This window comes from Acipenser ruthenus, chromosome 42, assembly GCF_902713425.1.
Source record: "Acipenser ruthenus chromosome 42, fAciRut3.2 maternal haplotype, whole genome shotgun sequence".
NCBI lineage: Eukaryota > Metazoa > Chordata > Actinopteri > Acipenseriformes > Acipenseridae > Acipenser > Acipenser ruthenus.
Window position 1 is genome coordinate 1,221,631 of NC_081230.1, and position 18,341 is coordinate 1,239,971.

The 18,341-nt window shown below is 43.2% G+C and overlaps 1 protein-coding gene across 1 annotated transcript; it reads left to right on the forward strand.

Annotated features, from left to right (window-relative positions):
• The first annotated feature begins 6,292 nt into the window (after nt 1-6,292).
• LOC117962704 (tyrosinase-like) lies at nt 6,293-16,610 on the forward strand. The gene is made up of 4 exons (XM_034910946.2): nt 6,293-7,115; nt 9,522-9,729; nt 10,200-10,341; nt 15,920-16,610. Exons 1-4 carry the CDS (start codon nt 6,357-6,359, stop codon nt 16,092-16,094), a joined length of 1,284 nt encoding a protein of 427 aa, XP_034766837.2. The 5' UTR covers nt 6,293-6,356; the 3' UTR covers nt 16,095-16,610.
• The last annotated feature ends 1,731 nt before the right edge of the window (nt 16,611-18,341 follow it).

Genomic DNA, 18,341 nt, shown 5'->3' on the forward strand with positions numbered 1-18,341 from the left:
TGGAGATTAGATAAAGGGGCATTCAGAACAGAAAATAGGAGGCACTTTTTTACACAGAGAATTGTGAGGATCTGGAACCAACTCCCCAGTAATGTTGTTGAAGCTGACACCCTGGGATCCTTCAAGAAGCTGCTTGATGAGATTCTGGGATCAATAAGCTACTAACAACCAAACGAGCAAGATGGGCTGAATGGCCTCCTCTGGTTTGTAAACTTTCTTATGTTCTTATGTTCTTACGTAGTTTTGATGCAGCCCCATTCTCCACACTTCTGCTCAGACAAACAGTTCATGGTGTATCCAGCCAGCAGGGAGAAGGTGAGGTATAGGCTGCTTAGGAGTCAAGGTTGTTTTGGAGAGTTTCTTGATTTTGCTGCCTCAGCAAAATTTGTTTTTTAGACCATTTATTTGTGTTTTCATGTTATTTTTGGCAGAATGCATCAGTTATATAGTTACTAACAAACTAGAATAAACACACATATAGCCAGTCAGCTTAGAAAATGTTATAGAATAACAGAAACTCAAGGCCATCCTATGTGGGGTACCGAGTGACTACAGATATTAAGTACTGTGTCAGTATGACAGACAAGCACAGGGTTTTCTCTTTCCCAATGGCTCCTATGGTCTGTTTCACCTGTTGCTTGGCCTCATGGTTTGAAGCTACAGTGGTTCGGTAATATGGTAATACTTAAACTACTGCAGCCATCTATTTTTCAACCAGCAGAGCCAAAAATATTGTTACTGTCCTGACTTTAAAGTAAACATATCAATAATAGCTTGTTGAGCATGTTAAAATAAAAGGTGCTACAATACCCATGGCCATCACTGTGGAGGACGGATTACCACCTTTTGCAATGGAGCAAATCCAAGCACTGTTTCTCACGAAGGGTTTAGGTGAGGCAAACTCTCATGGTAAAACAAAACTAAATCAAGTGAGGGGATCCCTGTATGAACATTACGAGTCATGTAATCATAGAATCTTACTTTAGCTAGTTCGACACAAAGCATGTGTAATGGATGTCAGTGGGGTATCACTCTTAGGTGGTTTTATCTACTAAGGGTATTTTTACAATTACTAAACCCATCCCACTATGCATATAATGATTCATAACAGATCTTGTTCTAACAAACCAACCACCATTCCGGGATATTTATAAAGTGTCTGCCTAGTTTCTATTCTGCTATATATAGCAGGTTCAAATATAGCTACATGAAGCTATGTTTCATATAGCTGAAGATTGTTTTAGTAGACATGTGTTTCTCAAAAATTGAAAAAATCTGTTTTTTATTTTATTTTGAAGTACAATGGAAAATACATCAGAAATGGGCAAAAACTAGCATGCTGCTTCTCATTCCTAGAGTCTCTCAGCTATCTGCTATGACACCTGAGCAATGAGCAATATCCTGTCACTCCCAACACAGAGCATTTTAATAAAGGTTTGGTTATTCACCTCTCACCCCTTAAAGTGACTCAGAACAAGATTGCTTTGATGTTTTATTCACACATCACAGGTCATAAATAGGGTGGCGTGTGTGATGACGTCAGGCCAGAAGCAGGAACTGAAACGGATACCGCAGGTAGGGTGCAGTGGCGTTTGTGCCGTCTTTATTTTAAATAATACAAAAAGAAATAAAAGGTTCAAACAAAAACACTGTGCTCACCGAGCAAACAAAACAATCAAACAAAACAAATCTCGCACACAAAATAAATAAAAATACAGGTCAGGCTGGGCAACTGCTGTCACTGTTCCTGTAAATAAAGTGAATTAATTAAAGTGCACTTTCCCGTGTTCACATACTAATACTTTAAAGGCACGTGAAGTGATGTGCCATCCTCGTGCCTAAATACAATTATACATTTGAAATCACTCGTGCTGCACACACCCATTTATATCCCGTCTAGCAGCTACAATACACCAACATGAACACATGCAACATACAACATATAACACAAATATGCACACGGGCGGGGCACATTGCCACAGGAATACATCCAGTTTCTCTCCTTTTCATCTTCATTGATGTCTATGATATGTGAATTAAAAATATCAAAGCAATCATTATTATGACATTATCATTAAGACATTGAAGCTGTACATTTGTCATGGAAGACAGCCATGGAAATAGTGGGTTTGCTGTAAACACTTAGAACAGCTTATTATTGAATCAGTTTGCATTTGCTTACATGTAAACAACTCAAGTTACATTATTTTAATGATTTTCTGTCAATGAACATTCTACCTTATTAAATCACTGCTCTCTCTGCTTTTAAAATCACTGCTTATTAAATCACTGCTCTCTCTCTCACTGCTTTTAAAATCACTGCTCTCTCTCTCACTGCTTTTAAAATCACTGCTCTCTCTCACTGCTTTTAAAATCACTGCTCTCTCTCTCACTGCTTATTAAATCACTGCTCTCTCTCACTGCTCATTAAATCACTGCTCTCTCTCTCACTGCTTATTAAATCACTGCTCTCTCACTGCTTTTAAAATCACTGCTCTCTCTCTCACTGCTTTTAAAATCACTGCTCTCTCTCTCACTGCTTTTAAAATCACTGCTCTCTCTCTCACTGCTTATTAAATCACTCCTCTCTCTCACTGCTTTTAAAATCACTGCTCTCTCTCACTGCTTTTAAAATCACTGCTCTCTCTCTCACTGCTTTTAAAATCACTGCTCTCTCTCTCACTGCTTTTAAAATCACTGCTCTCTCTCTCACTGCTTATTAAATCACTGCTCTCTCTCACTGCTTTTAAAATCACTGCTCTCTCTCTCACTGCTTATTAAATCACTGCTCTCTCTCACTGCTTATTAAATCACTGCTCTCTCTCACTGCTTATTAAATCACTGCTCTCTCTCTCTCACTGCTTATTAAATCACTGCTCTCTCTCTCACTGCTTATTAAATCACTGCTCTCTCTCTCACTGCTTATTAAATCACTGCTCTCTCTCACTGCTTATTAAATCACTGCTCTCTGTCTCACTGCTCATTAAATCACTGCTCTCTCTCTCACTGCTTATTAAATCACTGCTCTCTCTCTCACTGCTTATTAAATCACTGCTCTCTCTCACTGCTTATTAAATCACTGCTCTCTCTCACTGCTTTTAAAATCACTGCTCTCTCTCACTGCTTATTAATAAACTGCTCTCTCACTGCTTATTATTTATTTCTTAGCAGACGCCCTTATCCAGGGCGACTTACAATTGTTACAAGATATCACATTATTTTTACATACAATTACATTATTTTTTTCACATTATTTTTACATACAATTCCCCATTTATACAGTTGGGTTTTTACTGGAGCAATCTAGGTAAAGTACCTTGCTCAAGGGTACAGCAGCAGTGTCCCCCACCTGGGATTGAACCCACGACCTTCCAGTCAAGAGTCCAGAGACTTAACCACTACTCCACACTGCTGCCCATTATTAACCCTTTCTGTGCTAAGGCATTTGTGACTCCAGTTTTACATCAAAATTACTATTTTCTTTTTCAGATGACCCTGATAAACCATATATTGTTTTTGTGGTTTATTTGGTCATGTGACCACAAAATACAGCTATTATTGAAAAGAAAATGCTGCATTTTCATAAAATGTGTTATATCACCATCACATTTAATCACTATAATGTGAATTTGTGGTGGAAATTGCAGAAACTTGTAAGCTGCTGGATGTGTCTGTGCCTATGTGGAAATGTTTGCATTGGTTTTAGGGGGTTTACATGCTCTGGACAGACACTTTGACCATTCACCTTTGAAAAACGCAGCCTGCTGTCCATTGTACCCACCCTCATTTCAAATAGCCAGTACACCACCAAAGAATGAGGGAAGTATGCAAAAGTATATATTTTTCCAAAACTGCACAAAATAAGGATTTTAGAAATGGGTAACATGATCTTTTATGTCAATGGGGTATTACCCATAATCCTTTGCCAGGCCCAGCTTCTCCGCCCCCTTCAAGTGAGGCCAGCTGTGAAGCCTACTCAGCTGGCTAGGCGCTGTGGCATGGGCGATGCCAAGAGGAGTGCACCTCCTCCATAAAATCGGGGAAGACGGGGAAGGGCGGAGGCCAAGGAGGCTCTGCCGCTGCTGCCCAGGGGACTTGCAGGTATGCCGCCACCTGTCCCATGAGCGCGGACATTTACCCTGCCAGAGGTGGTGCGTCAGTAACCGAGGAACCCTCGGAGCTAGGGGCCACTACAGGCTGGAACCCAGGCTCTGCCTCGACTTCCATCTCTGCCGTAAAGGCGGACTCCCCCCACGAGGCCGCAATAGAAAGCGCGTCCTCATCAGAGCACAGCGCTCATTCCTCCTGCCCACTCTGTTCCCCCACGGGGGGATGAGGGGGCGGCACAGTGGCCCTCTGAGGGTGGGCCCTCAAGCGGGGCTGCGGCCTCTCCAGAAGCTCCATAATGCCAGCTATCTGGGCCTTCATGTCCATAATATCCCGCGCCTGCCGAGACTTTTTCACCCGTCTCACTGTAGGCGACAAGGAGTGGCTGCGGGCGGACACAGGAATCTCCAGAGAGGTGCTCTGTGACAGCGTCACAAGGCGAGACTGAGAAGAACCTGCCGCGGGGGACGGAGAACGCCCCCCTACAACTCTCTCCATCCGACTGGCAAGCACTTGGGGCTGAAAAGCCGCACAGATGCTGCAGGAGGATCCTCCTTGTAAGGCTAAAGAGGCATGCTCAGGGACTAAGCACCGAGCACACAAGGTATGCCTGTCTTCCTGTGGGATGTTAACCCCACAGGCCTCGCAGGTATGAAAACCAGCCCTGCCCGTCATCGCTGGATCTTGGTCCGCAAGCACGAGTGCCAAGTGCACCACGCGCACCAAGTACCTGCAGCACCGGCGCACTTGCCTTGTAGCGGTAGCACGAGTCAATAAGCACCGTGGTACCTGAGTAGCAGGGGCTGAGTCTTACGCACCACGGTATTAGAAAACACCGGGGCAGCTGTGCACGGTGCCTACCCTAACCGTGTGGTCACACACCTGAGCAGCGCGTAGCGTACAACATGGGGACAGGGCAGAAGCCGCAGCGGGCGATTGACTTTTAGCAAGAACAATACAATAATACAAAAAGGCAATAACAATAATACAGCAGTACAGATGGGGGAGAGCACACTGCCTGTCGAATTGAAAAGCCTACACCAGTGGTGAAGGCTGACACAGCCTGTGTATGTCTCAACTCAGCAACGAGCAAGCCTCGGTGAGGAGTATGCGGCTGGTCCGGCTGCAAGCAGCTGCGCTGCGGCTAGTCCTCTGCGCAAGCACGGGGACGCGCAGCTACAATCAAAACAACAAGGCCCGACCAGCGGCCCGCAGGCGGCTGGAGGGCAACTCTACAACGGGGACAAGGCAGGCCCAGCCCCGTGGAGTAACAGCGCTCTCCAAAGAAAGAAAGGGTGAAAAAACACAGCTCTTAACAATAATACTTACTGTTTCCAGTCGACTAAAAGGTGACAGACAGAGAGAAGCAGCCTGACACGCAGAGTGAGCGGGTGCTGATAGAGGAAACAGAAAAAGGCTATGGATTGAGAGCTACTGATTCCGGGAAAGCAGCGGAGCCAGCTTTCAGCACGAAGTGCAGGGGAACTAGCAGTAACTCAATGCAGCACTTATAAGAAGAAAAAAGGGCTCAATGCAACACAGAGAGGTCTTACCGTACCAATCTTGAGAAGCGAAAAGAGGTCGAGCCTTCCCTGCGTGACGGGTTTATCTCCTCGGTGGGCGGGACCGAGGAGGTCACTGGTGGAAGGGGGCCTATCGGCGGCTTTGATAGAAGAAGCTCAGTGACACCTACCAATAGGCAGGCGTATATCCCATAAATGATGTTTGGTGGACATCTTCGAATTGAAAGGGAACTTAAAATGTCATTATTGCCCTTCCCTACAATAGAGGGTCTCCTGCCTCATCCAACAGCCAGGTAAGGGATCCTCAATCCACATAAGCATAATGACAAATTGTTGTTCTTCATTCTCTGTATAACTCATTCATACTGTATGTCTATCTTTCATGTTGTGGGATTTGTCCTGTAATACTGAAATAATAAAATACTGTACACGTGGACTGCTAACTAAGACTTGTCGAGTTTACTTATTTTCGGCTTATTGACCTTGTGGAATCTGTACAAACAATCCCAATCTATGATAAATATTTATTTTAAACTAAATATTTAGACTTTTAAACCTTTCCTGAAAGCAGACAAAAAATATTGATCACCTCATTCAATGGGAGTTGGCTTTCTTTCAGTTATTTCTATTGGTTGTTGATGTGTTTAAAAGGCAATCCATTCACAGAAGTATCATTTAACTTACCTTTTATATTCATAGCTGGTTATGCTATAAATCTAAGGCAAAATGTTACAGTTTGTGATGTTGTTGCTGCTGCTGCCAAACAGTTTGGATGCTCATTTCCCCAAACCATGCACAACGGATGAAGCCCTCAACACCAAGACCTGCTGCCCAGAATGGGAAGGCTCTCCTTGTGGGGTGCGAGCAGGGCGAGGCGAATGTGATTCATACAGAACAATTCAAACTACTGACTATATAGACTACCGTGAGCAATGGCCCTTTCATTTCTACCATAGCCTCTGCAGGTGCCATGGCAATTTCGATGGGTTTGACTGTGGCCTGTGTAAACATGGATTTAAAGGCCATCATTGTAACATTACTCACACGACTGAAAGAAAAGAGATCCACAGCTTGACAGAAGAGGAGAAAACAAAGTTCTTCAAATACCTAGAGTATTCAAAAACAAATATTAGTAGTAAATACTCCATTCTCACAAGCAATGATACCTCCATAAATAGCACATTGAAGTTTATTAATGCCTCTCTGTATGACGTATACATCTGGATGCATTATTATGCCGCCAAGCCTCTCAAAGGGACAGGGAGGAACGTTGCACATGAAGGTCCGGCTTTCCCCTTCTGGCACCGAATGTTCTTGCTTTTCTTTGAGCGAGAAGTGAGAGAGATGACTAGCGATGATAGCTTTTTTATTCCTTACTGGAACTGGACCAAAACAGATCACTGTGATATCTGCAACAATGATTATTTTGGAGAGAGTAATGCAACAGGATTAATCAGTCCTCAGTCCCAATTTTCTAAGTGGAAGGTAGGATTTTTGTATTTGTCTCATAGAGTGCCTTGGTTTACATGCAGTTTAGGAAGACCATCTGGGTAAAAAACATATACTGTTTAGTACACATTTCAATTAGTAGTTCAAAATAGAATGCATATGTTGTGTGGAGCACAGAAATGACAATGTACCAATTTTAATATGTGTTCGAAAACATTTGTGAGCCAGGCCAGGGGCAGCGCTGGGGGGGGGGGATATGTCTTAGCCCCCCCGTAGCCACCCCTCCCAGTGCAAGGTCAAACCAGGAAAACAAAATAAAAACTTAAGTGGCACCTCTACTTTGTGCACAACGCTAATTACTGAGTGTCTCCCCGTTTTCTTTCCAAACTAGAGAGCGGTTGTCAGCTACATTAAGCTGCCTGTAGTTGGTACTTTGTTGTCCCAGCTGCGAGGTTTACTTCAGCAGTGTAGGCTATAGACTGCAACTCCCAGAGTGCATTACAAAACAGCGCAGGATCTTATTTGTGTGTCAAGTCACAGTTAGTCTGTTGACATGGATAAAGAATGGTGGTATTAAAATTATTTTTTTACAAAAATGGACTCGGAGGTAATACCAGTAACACAGAGTACCGATACTCTGATCTCCGATACCCTGAGATTTACATGATGGAAAAGGTGCTTTAGAAAGTCAGGGAAGCTGCAGCGCCACAGATGCTTAATTTGCAACACTAAAGAATGGGAAAGCAATATATTCAGTAAGGCCACAGTTAAGTGTGTTCCAAAAATGTTAAAATTGCTGAATTTCACACGATGAAACTTACAGAGACTGTTATTGACCAAATATAATACAAGATTTCTGTATTTAGAATTGTGTTTTATAAAATAATAATAATAATAATAATAATAAAATAATTGGGCGAGCACCGGATGAGTCATACTCTCATAGCACGTCACATGACGATTTAGGTTGAAGTTCATTGTTATTTTAATAATTAGATTATATGTATTTTGAGAGTGGTTTCATTTTATTTACATGCCCGATCGGCTAGGGCAAATAAGTTGTAGGTCTGCTTAGTTTATGTGTGTTTTTGTTTCGTTTTCTTCGCATGTGCAAATATTTTAAAATATAACAATACAGTACATTAGCTAGTATTAACCAATGTTTTGTTTTTTATTGGTATTATTGTTAATATTTATTTAGTATTATTCGTTTATTTATTGGTTTAGTTGTTTTTCCTATTGATTGTGAATAAGTGTTGCACCAATGAGCTGCACTCGGTAAAGTTTAAAACCATGTATTTCTGTGTATATATTATTATTCTACTTTTGAGGATAACAGATAAAAACACACGTTTAAATGTATATTGTTATATATATATATATATATATATATATATATATATAGTGAAAGAGCTGCTACTCACTCGGGTTCGGGCCCCTTTAAAAACTACGACCCAGCACACAGAAATGGATTTTAAACGCGCGGTTGCGCTATTTTTAATTACAAACCAAACAAAACACAAACAACCTCCTAACTCCGTTTGTGGAGCGATTACTATACACACTGGAACCTGACTCACTCGCAGGACGGCTAAGCCGTGTACCTGCCCCAAAACCGAACAGGTTTAAACTGTACCTTTTTTTCTCCAGACTGCTCAGAAGCAGAGCACCTCTCCTACTTCCTTCTACTCAGCAGCCACGAGAACACTGGCTGCACTTCTTAAATACCCTGCACCCGGTTCTAATTTTTAATCACGCCCGGGTGCAAGGGATTACAAACAATAAAACAAAACAATACAATAATTAACAAATTAAATTAAACAATAAGCAAACCAATTAACTAAGCCCACTGCGCATTCTGCACACGTTCTCTGTGCAGTGAGGATTTAACCCCCTCCCTGCTGTCTTACAATATATATATATATATATATATATATATATATATATATATATATACACACACACATATCTGCACACCACAAGATGTATAGAGCAGCCCCTCTCCAATATTCAGTCGAGCCCAACTGAGCCCCCACCCCCACCCCCACCCCCACCCCCACCGGGAAAAGGCTGACCCTGCCCCTGCATAGTTTAGAAACTCCAGATTCCATTTTACTGTGAATGTAATGGACGCATATTTCAGGAATAACTGAAGCAAAAAAAAAACAACCTACATTTGAACAGATGAAGCTACCCTACAGCCAAAAAAGGTAAATAATAGCGCAAAACACCAATTCAATGTTGAATGTATTGGTACTGTACGTAATAGAATATATTGATCAGAATCAAGATACACAATTGCATGGAGTTCTGCATTACAATATATATCAAACACTGGTGTTTGCAAGACTACAGTTACTGTTAGGTACAGTTGGTGCATGTTCTATGTATGCTTATGTGTGCATCTGTTTTAATCTACTTTTTTGTATATTGATTCATTAGCCCATCTGCGATAAGGATAATAATTCTCTGGGAATCATCTGCATACAGGATTTAGAGGAAAGTTCTATTTTACGAAACCCTGGTGGAGACCCAACTTGTAATACTCTACCCACATCTGGTGATGTACAGAAAACAATTGAAGTCTTAAATTATGACGTGAGAGAATATAACAAAAGTGTAAAACACAGCTTCAGAAACACTCTTGAAGGTATGCACAAGGAAACATTATTATTATTATTTGTATTTATTTTGTTAGCAAACACCCTTATCCAGGGTGAAATATGCAAGAAGAATTTAAGGTGCCCCTACAACCCCACAACATAAAGTTATACTGTCCTTCATATGAGGTGTGGTGAATGCATTTTTAAACAAAAAATAGGATCTGCTGGGGGGTTTTTTTTTGGGGGGGGGGGGGGGGGGAATCGGCCATTTTTTAACCCGTTTTCTCCCCAATAAAATAATTGCACAATTTAAATTGATGAAATAACTGGGCACTATAAATTAAAAAATAACAATATAAAAGCAACCCTATAATTAAAAACTATATATATATATATATTAATGCCAAGGTACTAAATAGGAAGCCACTTGCTATTTTCTCCTAAAAAGATAACATGCCAAAGATTACTAGTATTATATATACAAATACAATGTCTGTTTTCTGACTTAATCTTTCAGGGTTTGATGTTCCCCAGGACTTCAGACAGCTGAATTCTGCTATGCATAACTTGGTGCACAACTATTTCAATGGAACCATGTGTGACGTTCCAACCGCTGTAAATGATCCTATCTTCATGGTACATCACAGCTTTGTCGACAAGTATGTATGAGAACTGCAGGAGCAGATATAGGGGAAGCATTAGGAGCTACCTTTAACTCTTTGCGGTCCATTTATTCAGAAACAAGGACCAGGGGTCACAAATGGAGATTAGATAAAGGGGCATTCAGAACAGAAAATAGGAGGCACTTTTTACACAGAGAATTGTGAGGGTCTGGAACCAACTCCCCAGTAATGTTGTTGAAGCTGACACCCTGGGATCCTTCAAGAAGCTGCTTGATGAGATTCTGGGATCAATAAGCTACTAACAACCAAACGAGCAAGATGGGCTGAATGGCCTCTCATTTGTAAACTTTCTTATGTTCTTATGTTTGTTTGTTTTTAATATAGCTGGATACTGCCCAAGTTTGTTAACACAGCCTAGTTTCTGTCTAGATTTCTACCAAAAAATAACAAGCTAATAATGGTTTTTATAGGGAATTGTTTTTGACAGCATCATTTTACATGACTTTCACAGTCTCTACCAGTCCAAGGGACTCACAGCCAACCAATAGCTGCATGAGCTGGCAGTTTGTGAGCCTGAGAGAGGAGATCCACCATATCTCAAATGCGTTCTACCACCCTGTGGTGGAGACGGCACTCTGAGGCCAGGGGACCTCCTCTGGAGAGGTGATCTGCTGCGTGGTTGATTCACCCCGGCAAGTGGACGGCTCAAAGAGAAGCCAGCTGGGGCTGTGTCCACAGCAGCAACTGAACCGCAATGCTGTGAAGGCTTGGGGATCTCAAGCCACCCTGGTGGTTGATATACGCCACTACTGTGGTGTTGTCAGACCTCACCAGTACATGCTTGTTCCAGATCACCAGAAGAAAATGCCGTAGGCTGAGACTGACCACCCTGAGTTTTAGGGCGTGGATGTGGGCTGAGGCCCAAGGCCCTGTCCACATTCCGCAGGTCCTCACCTTGTTCCAGACTGTGCCCCATCCATGGTTGGAGGCATCCATGGTGATCACTTCCTTCTGGAAGATGGGACCCATGATTGTTCCCTGACAAAGTTTGGAGGGGATCCTCCACCAATGCAGGGTCCTCCAGAAGGACTGGGATATCAACAGTCTGCGGTGTCTGCCTCGTTGCAGATGAAGCGAACAAGTTGAACCAGGCCTGGAAAGGCCTTTGATGGAGTAGACCCAAGGGAAGGGCATGTGAGGCAGCAGCCATCAAATCCAGCATGCGTTGACACAGCACCATGCTCACTCTTTCTCTAACCTGAATAGGGAGAGGCAAGACTGTGGCAACTCTCTGATTTGTCAATGTGGCCTTCATGGATGACAAGTCCAGGTGAAGGCCCAGGAAATCCGATTGTTGGCTTGGCATGAGGCAGCACTTCTGCAGGTTTACCCTGAGACCGAGCCGCTGAAGGTGGTCTGTGACCAATGCCGTATGCGTCAATGCTTGCTCCTGTGACTGGGTGCAGACAAGCCAGTCGTCTAGGTAATTCATCAGTCGGATGCCCTGTACCCGCAGGGGTGCCAGAATGGCATCCATACACTTGGAAAAAGTGCGGGGAGAAAGGGACATGCCAAAGGGGAGTACGCAGTACTCGTAACACCTGCCCTGGAAAGTAAAGCAAAGGTACTTACCAGTGCCCGGGCCTGATGGGTATGTGGGAATACGCATCTTTCAGGTCCATGGTGGTAAACCAGTTGGCTGGCCGGATGGCCTGGGCTATGTGTTCAGAAGTCTCAGATCCAAGATAGGGCGGAACCTGCCGTTCTGTGTTGAGAGACGTGTGTTGAAGTGGGTCCTTCACTGCAGTTACTATTAACCCCCGAAAGGGGGGTGGTTTTAACTGGAACTGAAGGCTGTAACCAGCCTGTATAATCTTGAGCACCCAAATGTCATTGGTGCTGAATTGCCCATAGAGTAACTGGAGGGAGGATAAGGGGTTTTGGAAGCTGCTGTGTCCCCTCAGGGATGCTGAGCCTTGGGCTGCTTTGGGGGCGCAGTCACAGGACCTCTGACTCGCTGGCAATTGCCGCCTCTCCTAGGGCACCCATTGCCCCTTTTGTTCCAGGGCTGCTGATGTGGCCAATTGTGCTGCGAGCGTGGGCAGGCCTTGTGGAAGTTGCCAGCCCCACTGGGGGGACTCCTTGCTGGTAGAGCAGGCTTCTGCGGAAGCAATTGTGCATATTGCTTCGAGGTATCCCAGTTTTTTTAAGTTTCGCTGGAGCAAAAGTATGGCCCAGGGTTATAGGAGCATCCAAGAGCGAAGCCTTGACCTGCTCTGGGACCCTGGCTTGGGACAGCCATAGCTGCCATCTGGTGACCACAAGAGCTGCTAGGCAGCGACCTTCTGCTCTGGCTCTGAGCTGGGCTAACCTGGTGACCGCCTGGGACACCTGGTTCAGCTCCTGCCTTTGGGTCTCCGAGTGTAGTGTAGTGTCTTCTTGCTCGTAAGCACTTTGTTATGGAACCAAGAGCGTGGGGGCTCTTGGTCCTGTGGCCACTCCACCCCGAGGCGGAGAGCCACTCTCTCAACCATTGCCTCAAACCCGGGCACTGGTGTGATCTCTGACTCCAGCTCCAACTTGTCCAGCAAGCTGAAAGAACTGTCTCATCCAGGTAGGGGGAAAATCTTCCTCACCCTGGAATGCTTGTAGGGAGAGTATGTCCTCCATATAGCCCATTATGGGCTCAGGCTCAAGGGCTGGTGCCAGAACTGGAGGAGGGGGCAGCCTACTGGCCAACATGGTGGGTTGGGTAATGGCAGGGGCAGGCATCATGTTCATCATGAAGGTCTGCTGCCCCATAACCACCAGGATCCATGAGGGCCGAGATCTTCTCGCCACTCATAGAGCGTTTTCTCCAAGGAGACCTGGAGAGCTGTTGTTTATGAGGGGGTGAGCACCTCACAGGAGGGGAGTGTGCTCGCTGCTCAATTCTCTGTGCTGGCGAGCAAGAGTGTCGCTCAGGCACTGGAGAAGGACCTGCCGGGATGGAAATCGAGCTGTCACCCCTGAAAGGGGAACAGACTGACTGGGATGCCCTACTAGAGGGAAATCCCAGTCCAACTGACCTGCAGGACCGGGTCTTAGAACACTCTGAAATTTTGCACGGATTGTGTAATTAGTGAGGTCGAGCTGAGGCAGCGTGTTCTGGCCACAAACAGGAGACGCAGAACTTGTGTGGGTCCTCTGACGGCATCTTGCAACTGCACGAGCCGCAGATGTGAAATCCCGGCATAGTGCACAGACAATTTCACGGGTGTATGGAGGCACGGAAGTGCACGGAAGCACGGGGTGCACGGAGTGCACAGGGGTCCAGTGTGATGCACGGATGTGAACAGACACGCACAAGTGTCTGGTGCACGGACACACATGGGTGTCTGATCAGAGACTCTTGATCCAAAAAATTGAGGCAAGACAGCAGCCTGAACTCCCTCTCCATCCTCTCATGTACTGATGTTGTTGTGAGGAGGTGGTGAGAAACGTTTGGGGACGAATCACCCTAGAAAACCCGATTAAAAATTAGATTGGGTGATCTAAGCTATACACAGTTTGTTTACAAGTAAACTGTGCCTTAGAGCTGTGTGTAGCTGTGTCTAGAGCAGAGCTCTGGCCTCCTCGAGACTGCTCCTGCTGTGTTGAAGTAGGCCCAGGGCCAACAACATGCACCACTACTCATTGTTTCCTTCCTGTGAAGAAAGAAAAAACACAAATACAACAACAGATTCATTAGTAATACACTCTCTTAAATTACTAATACACAAATTAGCGAGCAGACTCAGTAGAGTCAGCAAGCTGAAAATCTGAGCGAGTTTTGTGAAAAAACAAGCTCTAAAACATGAGCAACTCAGCTGAGTGCTTAGGGGGGCTGAGCCGAGTAAAGAGAGCAAAAAGCCCGGTGATTTGCGGCCTGCACTCAGCGAACGTAAAGTTCAGAAAATATTCTAAAAAACAGTGAAATAAACTGGGGGAAGGGGCAGCTGCCTGCTTACCATGCTTATTAAAGCAATGGAGGGTACAATCATTGAGTAGAATATAATAATAATAAAGATAGTTGCGAACAACAATACTTTACGCTCAATCCTGTGTCAATGCTGAAGCAAAAAGAGACTGAGCTTCCTGCGCTCTGTCTAGTTATTCAGCACCCAAGGGGCGGGGCGCTGACGTCAGACCTACGGAGGCATAGTGGCAGCTTTTATATTAAGCTCAACAAATCCTATCACCTGACAGCGATACCCATTTAGTTGATGGCTATTTTTGAATTGAAAGAGAACAATCATGTTCTGGGACCTAGTAAGTGGACTGTGGGAAATATGCATTATGCACTTGCAGCAGGGCTGTTGTTTTTATTTTTCCCCTCCTGTGCCATTTACAGAACCTAGCCTAGTTTCTTAATTTCTTTTTTTTGCTTTACCCTGTGCACTCACGCTCACAGAACCCACTGCACGTCAGGAACTATTTGTTTTCAAGAAGTATTATTATTATACAATATACAGTACCGTAGTACCAATGAACTCGGTGGCCTAAGTGAACACATAATATAAACATCGGCTTTCTGCTGACTTAATAAAAACAGGATAAAAAACATCAGGGTATACATATAAAATAGTAAAAATGCATTGCACACTTGGCTCCCTCACAATACCGTTAATTGTTCAGTTGGACAAAAAACGCACCTTGGCTTTATTAACTATCTGCTGTGTCCCTGCACCTCGGTAGCACTGTGATAGCCACTGAGAGTAGCCTATGGTGTTCTAGCCTGTTTATTAATTCGTTTTATTTAAGAAATGTATACTGTATTCTTTATCTCAGCCATAACTCCAGTAAAACACACTTGCAATTACTATACCGCCAGGCGCCATTCTTCTTAAGGATAAAGCAAATTCCCCGCTTTGATGGCTTTATCTGTCATCGATGTCACTGATCTTGCAACCAATGCGCCATTTAAAAAAAAAAGAGTATCATGAAGCTTGAGGAATGCACCAATCACAATTGGATTTGTTGTACTATACTAAATACTACTATACAGCTACCGCTTCAACTGAATAGGCATGTACTACTAAATGATTACATTATAATATTGACTTTTCCTGCATTAAACATGAGTAGATATGTACACTTTCTTTACCGGTACTCGCCAAGAGGACTACTGACACACAGATATCAACTAGTCCTCAACAATTTTAGTTCACCTCAGGCGAACGGGCGAGCATGAGTTTTTAACCCCGTTCATTGTTGTTCATGGAGACATAAGGTGGTTTTAAAAATGTCCAATAGGTTGTATAAAGACCAAGGTTTTATTTGTATTTCAAGAGCACATTTCCAGTAAAATAAAGCAGAATTTCTTTGCAGGTACTTATCCCAGGATGAGTTTATTTTTATTTATTTTTTGTTACATTTTGAGCCCTACAAGTAACCTTTACGTCATGGAGGAGCTTGTGTTGAACTCTACCAGCTGGTTTCACAGACCCCGATTAGCACTAGTCTTGGATTTCCTTACCTAAATTAACATTAAGTAGTCCAAGATTAGCACTAACCTGGGTCTGTGAAACCAGCCATGAATCTTCAGATCTGCTTTGAAACCCTTCCTGTTCTAAATAATAATCTGTTTTTTCAGGATTTTAGAAGAGTGGATGGATGCCCATCCAGATGCTACATACCCAGAAAACAGCGATACCATTCCTGAGGGACAGAAGGCTGATGATTTCATGGTCCCTTTCTTCCCTCTAGTTAAGAATAAATACTTCATGAATCACAGCATAGTCTTTGGATATAGGTATGCAGATGATTAGCAAAGTTGGGGTCAATTCCTTTTTTTCAATTTCAATAATTGTACTGTTCATATTATCAGGTAACTGTGAGCTGTGAACAATAAATTTGCAACCGTTAGCCTGAGTATAGTTTTTTAGTAGTACTCTATTGTGCCTTATTATTACCTGTTTTTCTCAATCATTTTCACTAAAAACAGTATATGCAGTTGCTAAGTTTTCCGCTGTGTCTTGTTATTATTGATTAATATGACAAGAGTCCTCCGGTATTGCCAAAGCTTTTACAATTAAGAGAACAGAAATGATAAAACAAATATACATTCATACAGTAAGTCTATTTTAATCATATGTGTCGTGTCAGTCCTGAACTAATAAAATACTGTACACATGGACTTCAAATTGGATTGCTGTTGAATCATTTTCCTTGTAGAATCTGTCCAAACAATTCCAATCTAGGTTAAATATATAGTAGACTTTTAAACCTTTCCTGAAAAATATATTGATTTCCTCATTAAATGGGAGTTGGCTTTCTTTTAATTATTTCTATTGGTTGTTGGTATTGTAACAAATTCCGTTGTTTTGTATTACAATAGCTTGCATGTGTTCTTTGTTATATATATTTTTATATATATATTAAAAAATAAAAATATCCCATGCCAGGAGCGACCACTGGAGGCGTCTAAATCAAGCTACCCAGGTTACTCATTTATTATTTATTTATTTATTTATTTATTTATTTCTTAGCAGACGCCCTTATCCAGGGCGACTTACAATCGCAAGCAAATACATTTCAAGTGTTACAGTACAAGTCATACAATGAGAGCAAGAAATACAATAACTTTTGTTCAAGCAAAGTACAAGTGTGACAAACCACAATTCAATAATACAGCAGATAATAGTGATAGTTACATCAGGATATGATTAAATACAAAGTACTACAACACTTGGCAGATTACAGTATTCTGAAGTACAGGATTAAATGCAGTAAAATAGGGGGCAGATAAGAGCAAAATAAAGCACATTTACATGAAGGGTGATAGTGTCCCAGGATACAAACAGAGGAGTTCTACAGGTGCTGTTTGAAGAGGTGAGTCTTAAGGAGGCGCCGGAATGTGGTCAGGGACTGGGCAGTCCTGACATCTGTAGGAAGGTCATTCCACCACTGCGGAGCAAGGGTGGAGAAGGAGCGGGCTCTGGAGGCAGGGGAGCGTAGCGGAGGTAGAGCCAGTCTTCTAGTGCAGGCGGAGCGGAGAGGTCGAGTGGGGGTGTAGGGAGAGATGAGGGTCTGGAGGTAGCTGGGTGCAGTCTGGTCAAGGCATCTGTAGGCTAGTACAAGAGTCTTGAACTGGATGCGAGCGGTGATCGGGAGCCAGTGGAGCGAGCGGAGTAGTGGAGTAGCGTGGGCGAAGCGAGGCAGAGAGAACACCAGGCGGGCAGCGGAGTTCTGGATGAGCTGGAGCAGACGAGTGGCGGACACAGGGAGGCTAGCCAGGAGGGAGTTGCAGTAGTCTAGGCGGGAGAGTACCAGGGCCTGGACCAGGAGCTGGGTGGTGTAGTTGGTGAGGAAGGGTCGGATGTGACAACACTTCCTCTTTGGATTTAAACAGCACCCTGGGAAACAAAGCTCATCTTCCCTTTAAATGACACCAGTCCACACAAAGCAACAGAGCAACGGAGGGTACAATCATTGAGTAGAATATAATAAATAATACATTTGATAATCAGAGGAAAAGTACTTAAAAACGCAGCACAAAATCCCAACGATGATCGACATAAGAAATATATATTTTAAAATGCAACAAACATCAAAGGGTTAGCTGAGTGATAATCAATAGCCTGGCCCTCTTTTAATTCAACTGAAGAAAATCAAGGTAGGGTGCTGAGTGGGCAGCATCGTCTTTTAAAGTTTTACTGGAGGATTTTCTTAAAGTGAGTACATAGATAATGAAATGGAGCTTTGTGTATTATAACTAGAGGAACACACCAACAATGCTGAACAGGTAGCTGCAAAGAATTAAGGAAGAACACTCATAAAATGCAGCATGGAGGTATAAAAAGCTGCCTCTTGACTAAAATATTCAGAAAAAACGTCATGATGTTTTGTTTGGTACATATTGTTTTCGTGTAATTTAACCAGTAAACTGCAGCTGAATGTACAGTATCCACGTGAAAAGTTCCAAGTGGATTTGATATTACTAGACTGACATTTTCAAAGCTTTATTTCACAGCACACAGCTGAATATTGGTGAGCAGTACCGTTGTATTGATAAT